Source organism: Salmo salar, chromosome ssa20 (assembly GCF_905237065.1).
Source record: "Salmo salar chromosome ssa20, Ssal_v3.1, whole genome shotgun sequence".
Taxonomy (NCBI): Eukaryota; Metazoa; Chordata; class Actinopteri; order Salmoniformes; family Salmonidae; genus Salmo; species Salmo salar.
In genome coordinates this window covers 56,522,013-56,539,782 of record NC_059461.1, presented here as the reverse complement: position 1 = coordinate 56,539,782, position 17,770 = coordinate 56,522,013, and the positions used below count along the sequence as shown (strand labels likewise).

The 17,770-nt window shown below is 45.7% G+C and overlaps 2 protein-coding genes across 12 annotated transcripts in view; both read right to left on the bottom strand.

Moving 5' to 3' along the window:
* The window catches only part of LOC106580885 (delta and Notch-like epidermal growth factor-related receptor), a 77,589-nt gene extending 69,030 nt beyond the window's left edge, over nucleotides 1-8,559 (bottom strand). Inside the window, exon 1 of the mRNA XM_045703650.1 lies at nucleotides 8,064-8,559. Coding sequence (XP_045559606.1) covers nucleotides 8,064-8,357 — 294 coding nt within the window. The 5' untranslated portion in view covers nucleotides 8,358-8,559. The remainder of the gene's footprint in view (nucleotides 1-8,063) is intronic.
* A 3,756-nt stretch (nucleotides 8,560-12,315) lies between these two features.
* Nucleotides 12,316-17,770, bottom strand: part of LOC106580884 (E3 ubiquitin-protein ligase TRIP12) — a 52,511-nt gene continuing 47,056 nt past the window's right edge. For 8 of the 11 annotated variants that reach the window (XM_045703642.1, XM_045703645.1, XM_045703646.1 and 5 more), the window contains 10 exons: nucleotides 16,809-16,965; nucleotides 16,511-16,609; nucleotides 16,179-16,293; nucleotides 15,718-15,872; nucleotides 15,192-15,419; nucleotides 14,703-14,867; nucleotides 14,478-14,591; nucleotides 14,278-14,372; nucleotides 14,068-14,171; nucleotides 12,316-13,715 (listed from right to left, as the gene is read on the bottom strand). In XM_045703642.1, coding sequence (XP_045559598.1) covers nucleotides 13,519-13,715; nucleotides 14,068-14,171; nucleotides 14,278-14,372; nucleotides 14,478-14,591; nucleotides 14,703-14,867; nucleotides 15,192-15,419; nucleotides 15,718-15,872; nucleotides 16,179-16,293; nucleotides 16,511-16,609; nucleotides 16,809-16,965 — 1,429 coding nt within the window. In that variant the 3' untranslated portion in view covers nucleotides 12,316-13,518. The remainder of the gene's footprint in view (nucleotides 13,716-14,067; nucleotides 14,172-14,277; nucleotides 14,373-14,477; nucleotides 14,592-14,702; nucleotides 14,868-15,191; nucleotides 15,420-15,717; nucleotides 15,873-16,178; nucleotides 16,294-16,510; nucleotides 16,610-16,808; nucleotides 16,966-17,770) is intronic. The other 3 variants (XM_014162411.2, XM_014162416.2, XM_014162417.2) reach the window with 1 other exon arrangement.

Here is a 17,770-nt window from a genome sequence, read left to right as displayed (position 1 = left end):
ATTGGAAAATTCGCCACTGCTGCCCTGTGCTCTTCACAGATGAAAGCAGGTTCAAACTGAGCACGTGACAGACGTGACAGAGTCTGGAGATGCCGTGGAGAACGTTCTGCTGCCTGCAACATCCTCCAGCATGACCGGTTTGGCGGTGGGTCAGTCATGGTGTGCGGTGGCATTTCTTTGGGGGGCCGCACAGCCATCCATGTGCTCGCCAGAGGTAGCCTGACTGCCATTAGGTACCGAGATGAGATCCTCAGACCCCTTGTGAGACCATATGCTGGTGCGGTGTGCCCTGGGTTCCTCCTAATGCAAGACAATGCTAGACCTCATGTGGCTGGAGTGTGTCAGCAGTTCCTGCAAGAGGAAGGCATTGATTCTATGGACTGGCCCGCCCGTTCCCCAGACCTGAATCCAATTGAGCACATCTGGGACATCATGTCTTGCTCCATCCACCAACACCACGTTGCACCACAGACTGTCCAGGAGTTGGCGGATGCTTTAGTCCAGGTCTGGGAGGAGATCCCTCAGGAGACCATCCGCCACCTCATCAAGAGCATGCCCAGGCGTTGTAGGGAGGTCATACAGGCACATGGAGGCCACACACACTACTGAGCCTCATTTTGACTTGTTTTAAGGACATTACATCAAAGTTGGATCAGCCTGTAGTGTGGTTTTCCACTTTAATTTTGAGTGTGACTCCAAATCCAGACCTCCATGGGTTGATAAATTGGATTTCCATTGATTATTTTTGTGTGAGTTTGTTGTCAGCACATTCAACTATGTAAAGAAAAAAGTATTTAATAACATTATTTCTTTCATTCAGATCTAGGATGTGTTCTTTAAGTGTTCCCTTTATTTTTTTGAGCAGTATATACAGTGTGCGTCTGCGTGCCTGCCTCTCTGTCTGTCTGTCTCCTCAGGGGGCCTTTGTCATCGTCTGCCATCGACAGTGCAGATGGAGTCATGCTATCTGAGGTAAAACAACAGGCCTCCTTTAGATTAAGCCCCCGTTTAGTGTCTCAGGGACCCAGCAAGCTGTTCAGGACTACTCCAATACACAGAACATACTGCGTATCATCCCACACCGCCTCATTAAATGCTGTTATGCTGATAAACTGTGTCTGTGGCTTAGCTCAGTATGTGTGTCTGGATGCCCGTCTATGTGTCTGTGTGTGTAAACTATAACTCAGTGGAGACGGCAGGCGGATTTGGCTGCACTGTTGCTAAGAGACACCCTCCCCTGGAAGAACGAAGGGCAAAAGTACAGATGATGAAGACACACACTCGCTGGTGGTATCAGTCTTTCCACATCTCCATCCTTATCCTCCAAACATACATATATATACACACACACACACACACACACACACACACACACACACACACACACACACACACACACACACACACACACACACACACACACACACACACACACACACACACACACACACACACACACACACACACACACACACACACACACAGAAGTAACCACAATATGACTGTTGATTATTAGAAGGCATGTATACTAATGACCATGGTGGATGGAGGGTGGATACTTGCTGAGTAAGAGCAGTACGCGTTTTACCCCCAGCCTTGTGACGCAAAGCCTAGGGCCATAGAGGATATAAATAGGACTTAGGACAGACAAACAGCAGAAACATAAACACACTGGCAAAAGAGCCTTTCTCAGTCTAGGATAGATGACAACAGACAAAAGAGTAATCTTCTCTTCAGTCCTCCTCCATCCTGCACCCGAACTGACATTGACCTGACAACAGCACCAATAGAGGATGAGATCAGAAAGGATAGGGTGGTGTCTGAGTTCCAGATCAGCTGGAGCATTTAGCCAACTCCCCTAACGTTTGTCATTGAATAATAGAGTCTGGCAACCAGGTTACATTGGGATGGGTTATGAGGTTGCCAGGTTGGATTCACCTTATTGTAGCTCAACACCACAGAGCTTATTAAGGTTGGCAATGAAGGCCATGTTGGCCATGTTCACCCCATCCATATGCATAGACCTCTCTCAGCCACAAGATCAAAGATCAAGATCAAAAGGGAAGGTGATGTGTGATGTGGAAATGAGCAAGGCATTTGGCCGAGTGAGTGCTCTCCTCTTCAGAGAAATATGGGAAACATCACATCAAGAGGACATCACCCTGAATATGAGATTATTGATGATTGGTGATGGCTAAAAAAGGTAATTCATCGTATTCGGTGACAGATACTGCATTGATGATATTGTATATTTTCGGGTTCTTTGAAACCAGCATTATTAACATAACAATTCTTCTGTTCTGCCCATACGCTAGGCTACCAGGATGTATATAGAAAATGACTCACTAAAATATGAGCTTCTATATGCCAAACTAAACAAACCCAGTTGAGTGAAAAAAAGAGGGGATACAATACTTCAGAGTGAGATACAACTCAGATAAAAAAGGCAAGAGGGAGAAATTAAAGGAAGAAAACTTAAAGAAAGAGACAACGAGAGTAGAATACCCAAGGGGTGCTGTAGTCTACAATATTCCATGTTGCTGTTGCATGTTGCTGTTCTATTTCTTGTAAGACAAATGGGTGAGTGACAGGGTGAGATGGTCTGCAGGGCTGCAGAATGAGATGTTTCAGTCCAGAACTGTCAGTCCAGACAGTAGGACTTATGCTCCCTGCTGCTAATGTTAAGGGGGGATACTAGGACTATATACATCAACCTTACCTAATACACTGGACCCACTGCAATTTGCATACCACCCAAAGAGTTCCACGGACAACACAATCGCAATTTCGCTGCACTCTGCCCTATCCTAGACAAGAGGAATACCATCATTAAGCTCAGGGCCCTGGGTCTGAACCCCTCTCTCAACAACGAGATCCTGGACTTCCTGATGGGCAGACCCCAAGTGGTGAGGGGCCCCCCACAGATACATGCAGATACATGCATATATTATGACGACATTGTGTGACGTTTTTGTTTGTTTTGGACTTCGGTAAGGGTTTTGGGCATACACATTTTTTCTACAGGCAAGCCGAAGTCAGTAGCTGAAGTCAGTAGCCGAAGTCTTACGCCCTTTCATCAGTGATTGGTCAACAGTAGAGATTATTCAATAAAGTCTTTGTTGTGATTCAATGAGAGATGATGCACATTTTTTCATTGAGAAATACTGCACCAAACACCTTAGTTAGATATAAAATTGTGCGACTAAGATCTCCTTAGCAAAAACGTCAAAATGAATGACAGATTTCTTGAAGCTATGGCGTCTCAGAATGGACAAAGAGTACTATTGCCGCTTTTCTGCTTTTCCAAGCGGTCTTTTAAGGGAGTATGCAAGCACACTTGTTCGGTTCGCTTAACCGACTTCGGCTAGGTGCCAGCCGAACTGACACCTTTAGAGACTGTTTGCATTCTCCACACATCCAACCTTTACACACAAGCACACACACACACACACACAACCACAAATAAACACACACACATGAACTCACACAGACACACACAGACCAGACAACCACAAATAAACACACACAAATGCACTCACACAGAAACACACACACACACACACACACACACACACACACACACACACACACATACATACAAACCACAGTTGACCAGCAGGGGGGAGAGAGTGAGCATGACCATCTCCTGTTCAACCTGCTGATTCTCTCTCAGACTGGAAGCAGTCTTATCTGCCTTATCAGCAATGGAATAAACATTATTAATTCTAATCCAAACATTATGATCTGATGATAAAGACCACCGTAAACTCCCTGTGCCACAGTCTCTCTATGGTATTGTAATGATCATATAAATACTGTAATGAGTAATCCCTCTGCAGTGTTCGGATAAAAAGCTGTGTGGGTATTACCATATTCCTCGTGGCCTCTATCTTTCTGCTCCCCTAACAAGCAGGGGATATGAAAGCAGCTCAGACTGAGACTAAAGGGCTGTGTGGCGTTGCGCCTTGAGCTAGCCTTAACTGGATGGCACTGAAACGCTGGAACAAAAGCTGTAGCTCTGCAGCAACCCAGAGACTCTGAGAGACACAAGCAGATCACCACCACAACTTACCACTCACTATGGGCCAGTCCCTTCTCCTAGCATACCACATGTTAGTATTCTGCAGGGCCCTGGCCTGTGCATAGCAGAGGGTACTGAGGGGGACTGAGTGACCCCGCCCCCCCCCCACACACACACACACACACACACACACACACACACACAACAAACTGCCCTGGTGGTGAGGGGGGCTGAGGAGCAGCAAGGAGCCGTTATGGGTGCTGGGAGGGGTTGAGGGAGTGCTAAAAAAAAAAGGTGGTCTCTAGAACCTTAAAGGGTTCTTTGGCTGTCCCCATAGGAGAACCCATTGAAGAACCCTTTTTGGTTCCATGTAGAACCCTTTTGGTTCCAGGTTTCTCCTATGGGGACAGCCGAAGATCCCTTTTGGAACCATTTTTTCTAAGAGTGTAGGGGTGCACAAACTGCTCTCAACCTCGAGATTCAGAAAAATATTTTTCCTTTAAAGCTGTGATGCGCAGCTCCCTTAACTAGTGGTTCTGAATACATAGAGCCACCTGCCACTTGAAACAGTTCAAACCGTTTCCATTCCATTCCACCACAATGAAAACCAATTATGATAAACCTCCACACAATCTCCAGAAAAGTGCAGAGCTCAAACGAAATCCTCGCTAGGAATCATTGGAAGTGAGTGACCTCATAGAGAGGTATACTTTGTAATGGTAAACACAAAATGCTGGAGCAATGAGATGAAGTGAACCCAGCTCAACAATCCACTATTCACCATCTCATAATGCTGAAAGGCTGAACAATCCAATAAGAGCTCATTGTGGGCTTGTCTTTAAGGAGACTCCCTGACACTGACACACATACTTACTGCAGAGCACATCCATCAGGGCCCAACCAGTCTTTCAATAAGGAATAAGCCTGGGCCCTGGAGACTCATGGGCGAATAACTTACACAAGCAGTAGGAATGTCAGGAACACACCCTATCGGACCAGCTAATAGCTATAGGTACAGACTAGAATGGGTAGAGGTTCAGGTAAACAAACAACTACACTTGATTCCCACTATATGGCAGTCCTGAACAGTACTGTGCTGGCTTGGATATCTTCTTTTCACATTGTCCTTTACAGCACGGTTCCAGCATATCCTGGCCAGCCCAGCACAGCTCATCTGTGCTTGATTTGTGAAAATGGTACTTGTATAATTAGATTATATTTTACTAGGCAAGTCAGTTTAGAACATTTTTTTTTTTTAATGACAGCCTAGGAACAGTGGGTTAACTGCCTTGTTCAGGGGCAGAATTACATATTTTTACCTGTCAGCTCGGGACTCGATCTTGCAACCTTCGGTTCCTAGTCCAACGCTCTAACCACTAGGCTATCTGCTGCCCCACATTAGATTAGAAAACCAGTCATGTCACTGATTCAGTATATTTCTGGTTTCTCTCAGCTCCCATCTGAACCAGCTCAGGATGGGACATGATGGTTAACTGACTCTACACTATTGAACAATGGCACACCCTCCGAGGTCAAATCTCACTTTCTTCTCCTCGTACTCTCCAGCACGGAAACATTTAGTCTCCTAAACTCTTGAGCTCATTTGACAAAATGGACAAACGATTCCTTTAGATAGGATGTTTGACTGATTCCCTCACAGTTCTTACTGTCAGTTGCTTTCTCGTTCTCTCTCTCTCTCCATCTTCCATCCATCTTTCTCCATCTCCCCCTCTCTCTTTCTCTCTCTCTCTCAATCGATCTCTCTCTTTCCATCTCACATTTTCATCTCTCCATCTCCATCCTCTCTCATTCACTCTCTCTCTCTCGCTCTCTTCCTCCACTTCCGAGCTCCATCTGTGGTGCGAGTGTGACGCACGGAGGAAGGATGCAAACAGCCAGTGTGTCCCGCTGTCCGTCCGACAAAACTGGTCGTTTACCAAATCCTTATTGACTGCTGCTCCAGTTGCCATGGAGAAAGAGGGCATGAGTGGGATAGGGAGGGAAGAATCAATTACTCCCCAAAGAGTTTCTCTCATAGGCTGGCAGTGGCGGACCTGTGGTGCGGAGGAGCGGAGTGGTTGCGGCAGTACCAAACTACAGCTGCTGCCCTCACCATTTCTATTCCAGGAGAAGGAAACAAGGCCATCCAAGGAGACAGTGATAAGGTCCCTGGCTGAATGTTCCATTAAGAAGTCCGCTGCTGTTCTGTCACTGCTGGTGGTGGTGCAAAGTCTATCCTGAATGTAGTAGAAGTCATTTGGAATCATGCTGTCATGAAGAGGTAGCCTTGCCTGAGACCCCAAATGTCATCCTCGAACCTTGAAGACGGCCACCTCGGACCTTGAAATAGTTAAGACATTGGGTTGGCAAATGGGAAACCTTGGTTCAATCCCCATTGGTTCAACTTACACAGCCAGTCAGATAGCGCACTCAACTCCACACACTGACCCTTTTCTTCAGGTAGATTGGCCTGTGACCAGGCTGTGACTGTAGGAGGTCTAACTGCCACCTGTGGGTTTGTAGCTGTCAACGTTCTCAGCAAAGAGTCACCTTGGTAGTTTGGTTATGAGATACAATGACGCTGGCTGCTGTTTGTTGTTTGTGGATGCACTCTCTTACACCAGAATAAGTCAGACAGGGGCCTTACAGACTGAATCCTATTGCTAACTACCTCATAACAACAAGCAGTATTCGCTACATGCAGTGAATAGTTGAGTCAACTCTGAATCTCCTTGAGGTATCCTACAAAGAACTGGGTTAGGTAAGATTGAAATGCGAAACACATTCTGCTATTGAGGTCATTATGACCAGTGGTATGTGAAGCAAGGACATTGGCCTTTTCCTTAGGAAACAATCCCACCCATTCAGGTCATACATGTCTCATCACACGCATCAGTTATTCAAGTGCATCACCTCTATCACTGGTAAAGATGGTAAAGTTGTTTGAATAACTGGTAAAGTTATTTTCTTGCTGATGTAAGAAATCGTTAGAAATTGTCACAAAATTCAATGAGGGTCAAAACGCCATGGGTTCATATAAATAGGTCATGATTAATGAATAACAACCATATCAATCGTAGGAGAGCACATTCATTGATAACAGTTCTCTATAATAGAATCAATGGTCCGATTAATGCCAATAGTTGTAGGCAAGTTCTACTCTGCTCACACCAGTGCTTATTCACGGTAGCCACACGCACACACACAACCCTAAGACACACATGTTTGTTTTACTATCCTTGTGGGGACCAAACAATTGATTCCCATTCAAAATCCTATTTTCCTTAACCCCTAACCCTAAACCTAACCCAAAGCCTAACCCTTGAGATAACCTTAACCCTAACCCCTAAGATAACCCTAACCCCAAACCCCTAATCCTAACCCTAACCCTAAACTTAACCCCTATGCCTAAAATAGCCTTTCTCCTTGTGTGTAACAGTGAAATGTCCCCACTTGTCTGAATTGTCATTGTTTTACTATCCTTGTGATGACTTCTGGTCCCCACAAGGATAGTAAACCCCCCGACCTCCCCCCAAAACAAACAAACAAACACACACACACACACACACACACACACACACACACACACACACAGAAGATTGTATTTCAATGTATTTCATTGACACGGTCAGTTCTCAGGCTGATGAATCACTTGCCTCTAGCTATGAACAACTCAATATTAGCTGGTAGTACGACATGATACTCCTGCTCAGCCTGTGAGGCTTGGTTGGTGTGAACTGCCATAAACATCTGTGCCTCACAGTACTGCTGTACTGATCCATCTCTGTTTCCTATCATACGCACTCCCGTCTCCTACTTCGCTACTCCTCTCTACTCCTGTTGCCACAGCAACACAGCACTCCTCTTCATCTCTCGCTCACATCACATGCTCCCATTAAAAACCATCTCCAAGGGAGAAGAGAGAAAGAGAGGTGCACATTATGTTATACCGGTATCAACATTCGAAATGTAATAGAGCCCAGCAGGATAATATCAGACAGACAGACAGACAGACAAGTACAGGCAGGTGGGTGGGGCTCACCTCACAGTTGCGTCCGGTGAAGCCGGAGGTGCAGGTGCAGCTGTAAGCCCAGGTGTTGGGCAGAGTGTCCTCTGTCTCCGGGTCGGAGGGCTGGGCCGAGCAGGCGCCTCCGTTGAGACAGGGCCGTCCCTCGCAGGGGTCAGGCAGGGGAGTGGCCTGGGTGGGGTCAGCCTCAACCGGGGCAGCCGCCTCCGGAGCAGGGGGCTCCAGATCAAGGGGGGAGGAGAGACCCCCACCCCCGGCACTCAGCAGAAGCAGGAGGAGGTACAGGGGGCGCTGCGTGGGCACAGGCATCCTCAACTTCTCTTATGTATGTATATCCCTTATTTGTCTCTCGCTCTCTGTTCCTCTTAGCTCTGGCTTAGTGAGTAAGCTGCTGGTCGCTCTGCTATCTCGGTGTGTTGATGAGGGAGCTGAATGGAGTGTGTGTGAATGTAAGAAGCAGGCTGGTAGGGATGCTGTAGACTGGCTGTGTGCACTGCTACTGAGCGAGAGAGCTGACTGGCTAACGAGGAGACTGAGGAAGGGGGCTAGCTCCCGCCCCAGCTCTGATTCATAGTGACGACAGGTGACGACACTCTCTCTCTCTCGCTCTCTCTCCCTATCTCACGCACGCACACATAGCCGCACACACACAAACACACAGAGCTGCGCACATATATGTACAAGAACATAAAGTCTACACTTGTTGTATTCGGCACATGTGGCAAATTAATTTTGATTTGATTTTGACATGGACGCACACACACAAACACACCTTAATTGGAATATCATCATTTCTTAATCTCCTTGGAGCTGGGGGTGGTGGGGGGGGGGGGGGCTATTCCACATCATATTCATAGAAAACATATGCCCATTTCGGCTAGTTTTACCACAGAGTTTCAGCTAAATAAATCTGGTCACAATTCACATTTGGAATGATGCAGAGTATGTGCTGCACCACATAAGAGACATTCCACAGTGGAACTGGGGACAGATCTCCATCTGCTACATTGGAATCAGAGCAATAATTCAACTGACAAGCTCTTTGAAAACAATAGAAACTATTGGAACCAAGACTTAAGAAGAACAAATCTTGGCACAATGACTCAATAATCCATGCATTCTGGAAATGCTATAAAGTCCAAAACTTATGGGTGGAGTTAAAAAGTTGGCTGTCAGAAGTATTACAATCTAAATGCACTTCTAATCCGTCTGTCTGCATATTTCAAGACATGTCATATGAGGGTGCAGTAAGATACCCGATGGTTTGGACGATACTCTTCCTGTCAATTACCTTGAAAAAAACGTATACTTAACTTGAAATCAACCAATCCTCCATCGTTAAGACAATGGAAAAATCATATGCTTCGATATGTAAATATTGAAAGACCGTGGGCGATGGAGATGAACGCAATTGAGGACGTGGTGGAGAGTAGTGGAGATAGGGGTGAGAACAGGTGAGTCTGGGCAGGTGTGACGTTGATGTTTGTGTTCGTCTGTATGTTGTCTTTTGTACGTGTATGTTTTGTACAGTCGTGGCCAAAAGTTTTGAGAATGACACAAATATTAATTTTCAGAGTCTGCTGCCTCAGTTTGTATGATGGCAATTTGCAAATACTCCAGAATGTTATGAAGAGTGATCAGATGAATTGCAAAGTCCCTCTTTGCCATGCAAATGAACTGAATCCCCCAAAAACATTTCCACTGCATTTCAGCACTGCCACAAAAGGACCAGCTGACATCATGTCAGTGATTCTCTCGTTAACACAGGTGTGAGTGTTGACAAGGCTGGAGAATCACTCTGTCATGTTGATTGAGTTCTAATAACAGACTGGAAGCTTCAAAAGGAGGGTGGTGCTTGAAATCATTGTTCTTCCTCTGTCAACCATGGTTACCTGCAAGGAAACACGTGCTGTCATCATTGCTTTGCACAAAAAGGACTTCACAGGCAAGGATATTGCTGCCAGTAAGATTGCACCTAAATCAACCATTTATCAGATCATCAAGAACTTCAAGGAGAGCGGTTCAATTGTTGTGAAGAAGGCTTCAGGGCGCCCAAGAAAGTCCAGCAAGCGCCAGGACCGTCTCCTAAAGTTGATTCAGCTGCGGGATCGGGGCACCACCAGTACAGAGCTTGCTCAGGAATGGCAGCAGGCAGGTGTGAGTACATATGCACGCACAGTGAGGCAAAGACTTTTGGAGGATGGACTGGTGTCAAGAAGGGCAGCAAAGAAGCCACTTCTCTCCAGGAAAAACATCAGGGACAGACTGATATTCTGCAAAAGGAACAGGGATTGGACTGCTGAGGACTGGGGTAAAGTCATTTTCTCTGATGAATCCCCTTTCCGATTGTTTGGGGCATCCGGAAAAAAGCTGAGGTTGCTGATAATGGGCCTCTGTACGCCTATGTAGATATTCCATAACAAAATCTGCCGTTTCCAGCTACAATAGTCATTTACAACATTAACAATGTCTACACTGTATTTCTGATCAATTTTATGTTATTTTAACAGACCAAAAAATTTGCTTTCTTTCAAAAACAAGGACATTTCTAAGTGACCCCAAACTTTTGAAAGGTAGTGTATATTGTATACTACTTTTGACCAGAGCCCATAAACTTGTGCACTATGTAGGGAATAGGGTGCCATTTGGGAAGTACAATAAATATTCCCTTATCTCGAGGTTGGTATGATTCATGACCTTCATTTCGGTAGGCAGCTACCTCAGGAAGTGACTCTGTCGCCATGTCATGTGACCATGCGGTGTGGTCGATATAAAGCACAGTGGTCGTGAAAAGCACGTCAGCCCTCCGCTGAGTCCCAACTCTCTATTTCCATAATGAGTCTTCGCACAGGCCAGTAAATCTGTCAGCTCAACCACTTTACTCATCTCACAGAGAGCCAGGTACTGTAGCCAACTTACCTGCTTGCATGCTTTAAAAAAATAAAGGTAGAGAAGGTTACGGAGTTACTGGTTCTGGCAGTATTGTATGTAACCATACATGAGTGAATATAACTGGGATTCTGACCTGTCAGCGTCATGGTGATGCAATCCCTTCACTGACAAGGCCCTATCAATAAGCTAATGAGGACTTACTGGCATATTAGACTTTCAATGGTGCCCCAGGACAGACTATATGTAAGAGTCTGATTTAAGTCTTGAATAATTCCCTTTGTAGTTGACTGCAAAGGACACTTGGACTGCAGAGAAGAAAAAAAAAACATGTATTTATTCAGTGGGATCCATTTATTGGCCATTTAGTGATATGACTTGGCAAAGACATTTCTAACTCATTTCCATTATGCAACAAATTATGCAGAAGTTAAGGCAGCATTGAGTAAGTGTGTGCGCTACAGGTGAAACTGGAGCACAGCAGTGAATCCTATGCTTCTTTGCTGTATCACCAAAGCCTAAAAAAAAAAAAAAAGATTGCAGTTTTGAAACGGCAGTAGAAGTGCAGTAACTGCAGTCGACTGTGGTATTCTGGACACAGTAATTGCAGAATAACTGGTTATACTGCACTGTAACTGCAGTTACACTGCAAAATTACTGCAGTAACTTTTGTACACAGTATTTGCAGCATACTGCAGTTATACTGCACTTTAACTATTTATACAACAGTGTACTGCAGTTACACAGCACTCTGACTGTAATCTTTTTTTCGTAAGGGAAGAGGTTAGACTCACCCTGCTGAAAACAAATTCCTCTGGAGGCGACATTCAAGACACCTCTCCGCCTGTCCCCTAGCATGTCCCTGGCCGTGACCCTACTCTATGAGGGTCTCTGGAAGAGTAGGGATATGCAAAAAAACATTTCCAATTCACACATGTATTAATACACACTTGTACATGTGTAAAAGAGGACAAATAAGCACCAAATTATACTGTATATCTCAGTTATGTTGTGTCCAATTCCATGTCCCTCAGAACATTAATGGTTCTAAAAAAAAATAAGTTAAGTTACCTATAATGAAGACAATTCAAAAACGTAAATTTTACAATGCGAGATATATATATATATATATACACACAGACACACACACCACCTTTGTCCACCAGTCACTGAAACATCAACGCTTCAAGTGATACTCTTACACCATGACATAGAATTGGTAGGGTCAGTGGTAATCAACTGTTCATATAAATTAGGTATGTTTTAAATCAAGCAACTCCTACCCCCATTGATCACCTCCAAGACTCTGTCAGTCAAATCCACAGAATGAAGGATGAAAGGAAGAACAGGAGGATGGATTAAATAAAGAGAACACAGATGAGTCAAACAGTTACTTTATTTTATGTTCAGGTAAAAACATTAACCTGATGCAGTAAATTATTGCAGATCTTAGAAACCAGCACATGAACGATTGGGCCAGGAGAGCATTGAGTGGGGCCCTCCCCTGGCCACAGACTGCAGGTGCACACCATGGTTTGTTCCAAGCCAGCAGCCAAAAAAATAAACAACAGCAAGAAGAAAAAAGGAAAAAAAAGGTGAAGCAGACATCCCCACCTCAAACCGGGCATGAAACTGCATATAAACTCTTATTCCATAAATGAACTTGAAATGCTATCTCGCCGTGAAACGATAAAATGAGTCCAGCCAAATGGGTGCGCTCAGCTACAATAGGGATTGGGGGGGGGGCTCAGAGCTTGGCCTAAGCCAGTGAGTCTGTCAGAGCGCACTCCCTCAGCGTCCATCTGAGACACACTACTACTCTATCAAAGCGAGAGCAAAAAGTAAAGTTAACTTATCCAACACACTGGATAACTCTTATGTTTGAGCTGAAGCTCTGTAATTGTAGACCAGAACACAATTTCAACTTGGGAAAAATATATAAAAAAAAAGCTCTCATCACTACCCGCAGTCAACCAACTGCAACTCTCGTTTCCAAAAAATGTATACGCAAACACACACAAAAGGAGGGGAAGCAGAACCTAAATGCAACACACAAACTGGGGCCAGGCCATATAATACAGGAGAACAGAATGGAAAACAGACAAACTGAAGGGGAAAGGAGACATGAGAACAAAGAGCTATTCTATCAAATGTGTAGAATGAGCAGTCTGGAATTTTTTTCTGTACAAATTATCTTTGGAGCTAAAGTGAACCTAGCTTGCTCAATGGACCTCCCCACCACAGTGACATTCACCACTGAGGAAACATCCCTTTAAATATCACACAGCAACACATTTTAAAATGTAACTCAGGTTTTTTCCCCTTCTTGTTTTTTTTAACATTACTCAACTGATAATTTTTTTGTTCTGCGAGTCATTTAACGCCTTTTTTGTAGGAGACAGGGGCAGCAAATATATAACTCAAGTCCTTCTTTAATTTCTGCAAGCTGTGTTCTCTAACAAGAAGGCTGTACACACTTGGCCTTGATGTAGGTGATTACAAAAAGAAAAACTAAAAAGGAAGTCATGATTTCGTCAGTTTGCTGTAGAAGGCATTTTCAAACGGGAGAGAGACTGCGAGATCAGGACAGGTGGAAGGACTGCTGGCCCTCACGGGCCGCAATCAACAGTTTCTTGCGCATGATCTCGATGCTGGAGTAGTCAGGCAGCTTCAGGTAGTTGACGCAGGTCATAACGGACGGCAGGAAGTCGTCCGGGTTCTCCGTCGATTCAAATGTCTTCCGCACGATGGTCAGCGGCGGGTTCAGACTACGGAAACCTGGAGAGAAAGAGGTGGCATGATCAGAATCAGCTCAAAACTGCCATGGCTGGATTTGTCAGTCAACATAGTTTTCTGTCTTGTCCTATTCTCTGTACTTGAGGTCTATGATATTTTCATGTGCATTTGTGGGTTTCCAGTAGTGTGAGCAGTGTCCCATTCATTTCTTTACTAAGTGCATGAGGGCACGACATGACTACAGCCTCAGTTAAAGTGCATTGCACTCTGAAAACATGTCACCCAAAGTGTGGGATTGTTCAATTGTCAAAATCAGAGAATGGGACCACTCAACTTCAGAGCACAACAAATCTTCAAGTGTGTATGGTGAGTGTATGTATCCATGACCACTCACCTCCAACAGGCAGCCTGGGGCTTCCTGTAACAAATTGCAGGAAAAGTCTCTGCTGCTCTGCATCGAAACTGCTGAGCACGTCAAACAGGAACCTCACAGCACGACTGTGGAGAGAAACAGACAAAACGTCAAACCACTGCACTCTGACAAGTCCTAAACATGACACTAAGTGTAGGTCTGGTCAGAGCTCTGGTCGGTGGAGTAACTCACCTGTCATGCGTGTAGCCGTGGTCGGGCCGACAGCACTCCATCAGGGTCTTGACGTCCCAGGTCTCGGACTTGCTGCCACAAAGCAGCTGATCCAACTACAGGCGGAAGGGAGAGCACAGAAGGAGTTGGCAACATGACATCCTGAAGGCAACCAAACACCTAAATAATTGCTTTTTGGGATTATTGATAGCAGTACTCACCTCTTCAGGGTAGAAATACTGCAAGTGATGCAGGGGGAAGACTGACTCAAACCCTTCCCTGAAAGATTCAAACTGCCGGGACACGCCTTCGTTCATTGTCCAGTAGACCACCAGCTGTGGAGAGAAGGGGACCAACGGTCAGCTCCATAAGGAGGTGGACAATGGTTTGTGGAGAGCTGTGTGTGTGTGTGTGTCTAAATGTGTGCGCGTGCACGTGCTACCCACCCTGAGGTACTCCTCCAGGTTGTAGATGGTGACAGGGATGTCCTTGCCTCCCTTCTTCAGCTCGATGTTGGGGAAACCAGGCAGGGTGAAGTCCAGGCCCAGGTCCTCCACAGAGCAGCCGTTCATGTTGAGACTCTCCAAAGCCTGCTGCAGGGTCTCCCTCGTCTAGGAGACACACACGGAGGAAACAGGACTTTTATTAATATGGGAAACATAACATGGAGGAGCATCACCAATCTGATAGGGAGGGGCCATAACGGTTTTACACTCCAAGCCCTCCCCTTAGCAAAACATCACTGACACTTGAGTACAGCTGCAAATTCTGACACGCATTAAATTTACGTGTGGACTGCAGAGCCCTTTGAGCAGTGCGTGGGGAGAGCCACTAAGCAGATGTCTAGTGGAGTGTAAATCAAGCCTTACTATAGCTACCACTATGAACCCCATCTCTGAGAAAGACCTCCATAAGAGTACCCAAGTTCTCATCACCAAAGACAAATTGTAATGACTGAGGTTAGCTGCATCTGGGGAGGTTGTGTATCGGGGACTGACTTGGGAGCGGTCCTGCTCCAGCCTCTTCTTCTGGCGGATGATGTCTTCCAGGTGCTGGATGGATTTGGCCACGCCCGGGTCGATGTTGACCAGGTCGTGGGAGCTGATTGACGTCTCGTGCCGCAGCATCCACTTGTAGAAGGGCAGCCCCAGGGGCAGGTCCAGCTGGGAGGGAGACAGGTGTTAGACCAGCAGAGGGCTCCCTACTGAGAGGTTCAGGTGAGTGTACAATTCTGCTTGAAAGGTGAGACATGTAGGAGGGCTGTAGAAGATGGGAGTTAAAGTAGGAGTGCAAAAAACAAAATACAAATCACAACTTTATTCTGGCAAACTGGGCTTAAGGCAAGTAATGTAAGTGTAAAAACCACTCCAAAACAACTAAATAGAAGATCTAAAAGCATTAGCGGTGGAGACTACACAGAGACTGATCCACTGGTCAGAGGTACAAAGTGTTACTGTTTACCAGTCTGAAGTCCATTATGGCCTTGGCCATCAGCTTGCCCAGGAAGCGGAACTTCATCTTGATTTTGGCGATGTGCGCCGGTTTGGTTGTCCTGCCAAAGGGAACGGCAAACAGCCCTCGGGAGCTGAACATGTACTTGGTCCCTTCTTGGCTTCCTGGGAGAAGGAAACAAGATGGTAGAGAAGAGGACATTTAGGGAGAGTTGTTCCAATGTGGGTCTCAAAGAAAAGCTACTCAGCAATGATCTGTCCTCTTCAGGAGCCCATATCTCCGCATGTGACTTAACAGTTGCCACCCAGGCACATCTTGGAAAACTGTAGATCTAAAATGAAATTAAAATAAATCCTATTTCTGTCCAAATTACATTTTGTTGTTTGTTGCAGAAATCACTTCTAAAATGTTTTTAGGAGCTGCTATTTAGAGACAAATATATTCCCCAGAGGGTTGGAGTAGAAAGTTACCTTTTGGGTTGGACAGGGCGACCTCCTCACCCCTCCACAGCCCGAGGTCGGCCCTCTGCAGCTCCTGGGAGACCAGGGCGTAGAACTCCAGGGTGGGACCCAGCCCTGTGCCCACCTGACAGAAGGACAGAGACCGGGGGAGTAAGGGAGAGGGATAAAGTAATAGAAGCTCCATCGCTCTCCTGCCTCTATCTAGATAAGTCGAGGGTCATGTTCAAAATCCACCTCCCCAAACAACTCCAGGTTCTGTGGTAGCTTACGAGAGGGACAAACTCAAAATGGAGGTGATTGAACAGTGCTCTGAAATGAGGGTGTGAACGCGTGTACTGTACCTCATTCTCATACTGGATCTCCAGCATGGCTCTGGAGCTGCCGAGGTCCTGCATCACGGACTCCGCCTGCTTCAGCAGCTCCTCGCGGTTTATCGTTCGCTAGAGACAGGGGGAAGAGCAGAAACGAGGAGTTAGTAAAAAGACAAACAGGAGTGGGTAGAGTACAAAAAGCAGGCTGGATATTTTTAATTGGGGATGTCCACTCTTCTTGGCAACACTTATTAAACCCATTCCAGAAAGGCATTTGAAATGCATACATTGAGCCGATTAGGTGACATTAAACCAAAATATTCAACACCTTTTTTCTGTCGAGGCGGGGCGCCACGCGGCTGTCCTGGGAATCTGACTGGTTGATCTCGGGGTTGGTGTCGAGGAGGCGCTGCATGGCCCGGTCGCGGTCAAAAGCAGTCACATAGAAGAGCATCTGCCGTGTGTCGAATGGGAAGAAGAAGGGACTGGGGAGAAGGGAGTGACAATGATAGTTGGTCAAAATGCAAAGCATCTATATACTCACTGGACAGTTTACACTGAACAAAAATATAAAACGCATCATGTTAAGTGTCGGTCCCGCGTTTCAACAAAAATGTAATTAACACATTTGTTCACATCCCTGTTAGTGACATAATCCATCCATCTCACAGGTGTGGCATATCAAGAAGCTTATTAGACAGCATGATCATTACACAGGTGCACCTTGTGCTGGGGACAATAAAAGGCCACTAAAATGCACAGTTGTCACAACACCAGATGTCAAGTTTTGAAGGATCATTGGCATGCTGACTGGAGGAATGTCCAACAGAGCTCTTCCCAGAATTTCTCTACCGTAAGCCTCCTCCAACGTCCTTTTAAAGAATTTGGCAGTACGTCCAACCGGCCTCACAATTGCAGACTATGTGTAACCACACCAGCCCAGGACCTCCACATTTGGATTATTTACCTGTGGGATCAGATCGTCTGAGACCAGCCATCCAGACAGCTGATGAAACTGTGGGTTTATATAACAATTATTTGCACAAACTGTCAGAAACCGTTTCAGAGAAGCTCATCTGTGTGCTCACCAGGATCTTGACCTGACTGCAGTTCAGCGTCTTAACAGACTTCAGTGGGCATATGCTCACCTTCGATGGCCCCTGGCACACTGGAGAAGTGCGCTTCATGCATTAATCCCGGTTTCAACTGTACCGGGCAGATGGCAGACGGCGTGTATGGTGTTGTGTGGGCAAGCAGTTTGCCGATGTCAACATTAGGAACAGTGGCGGT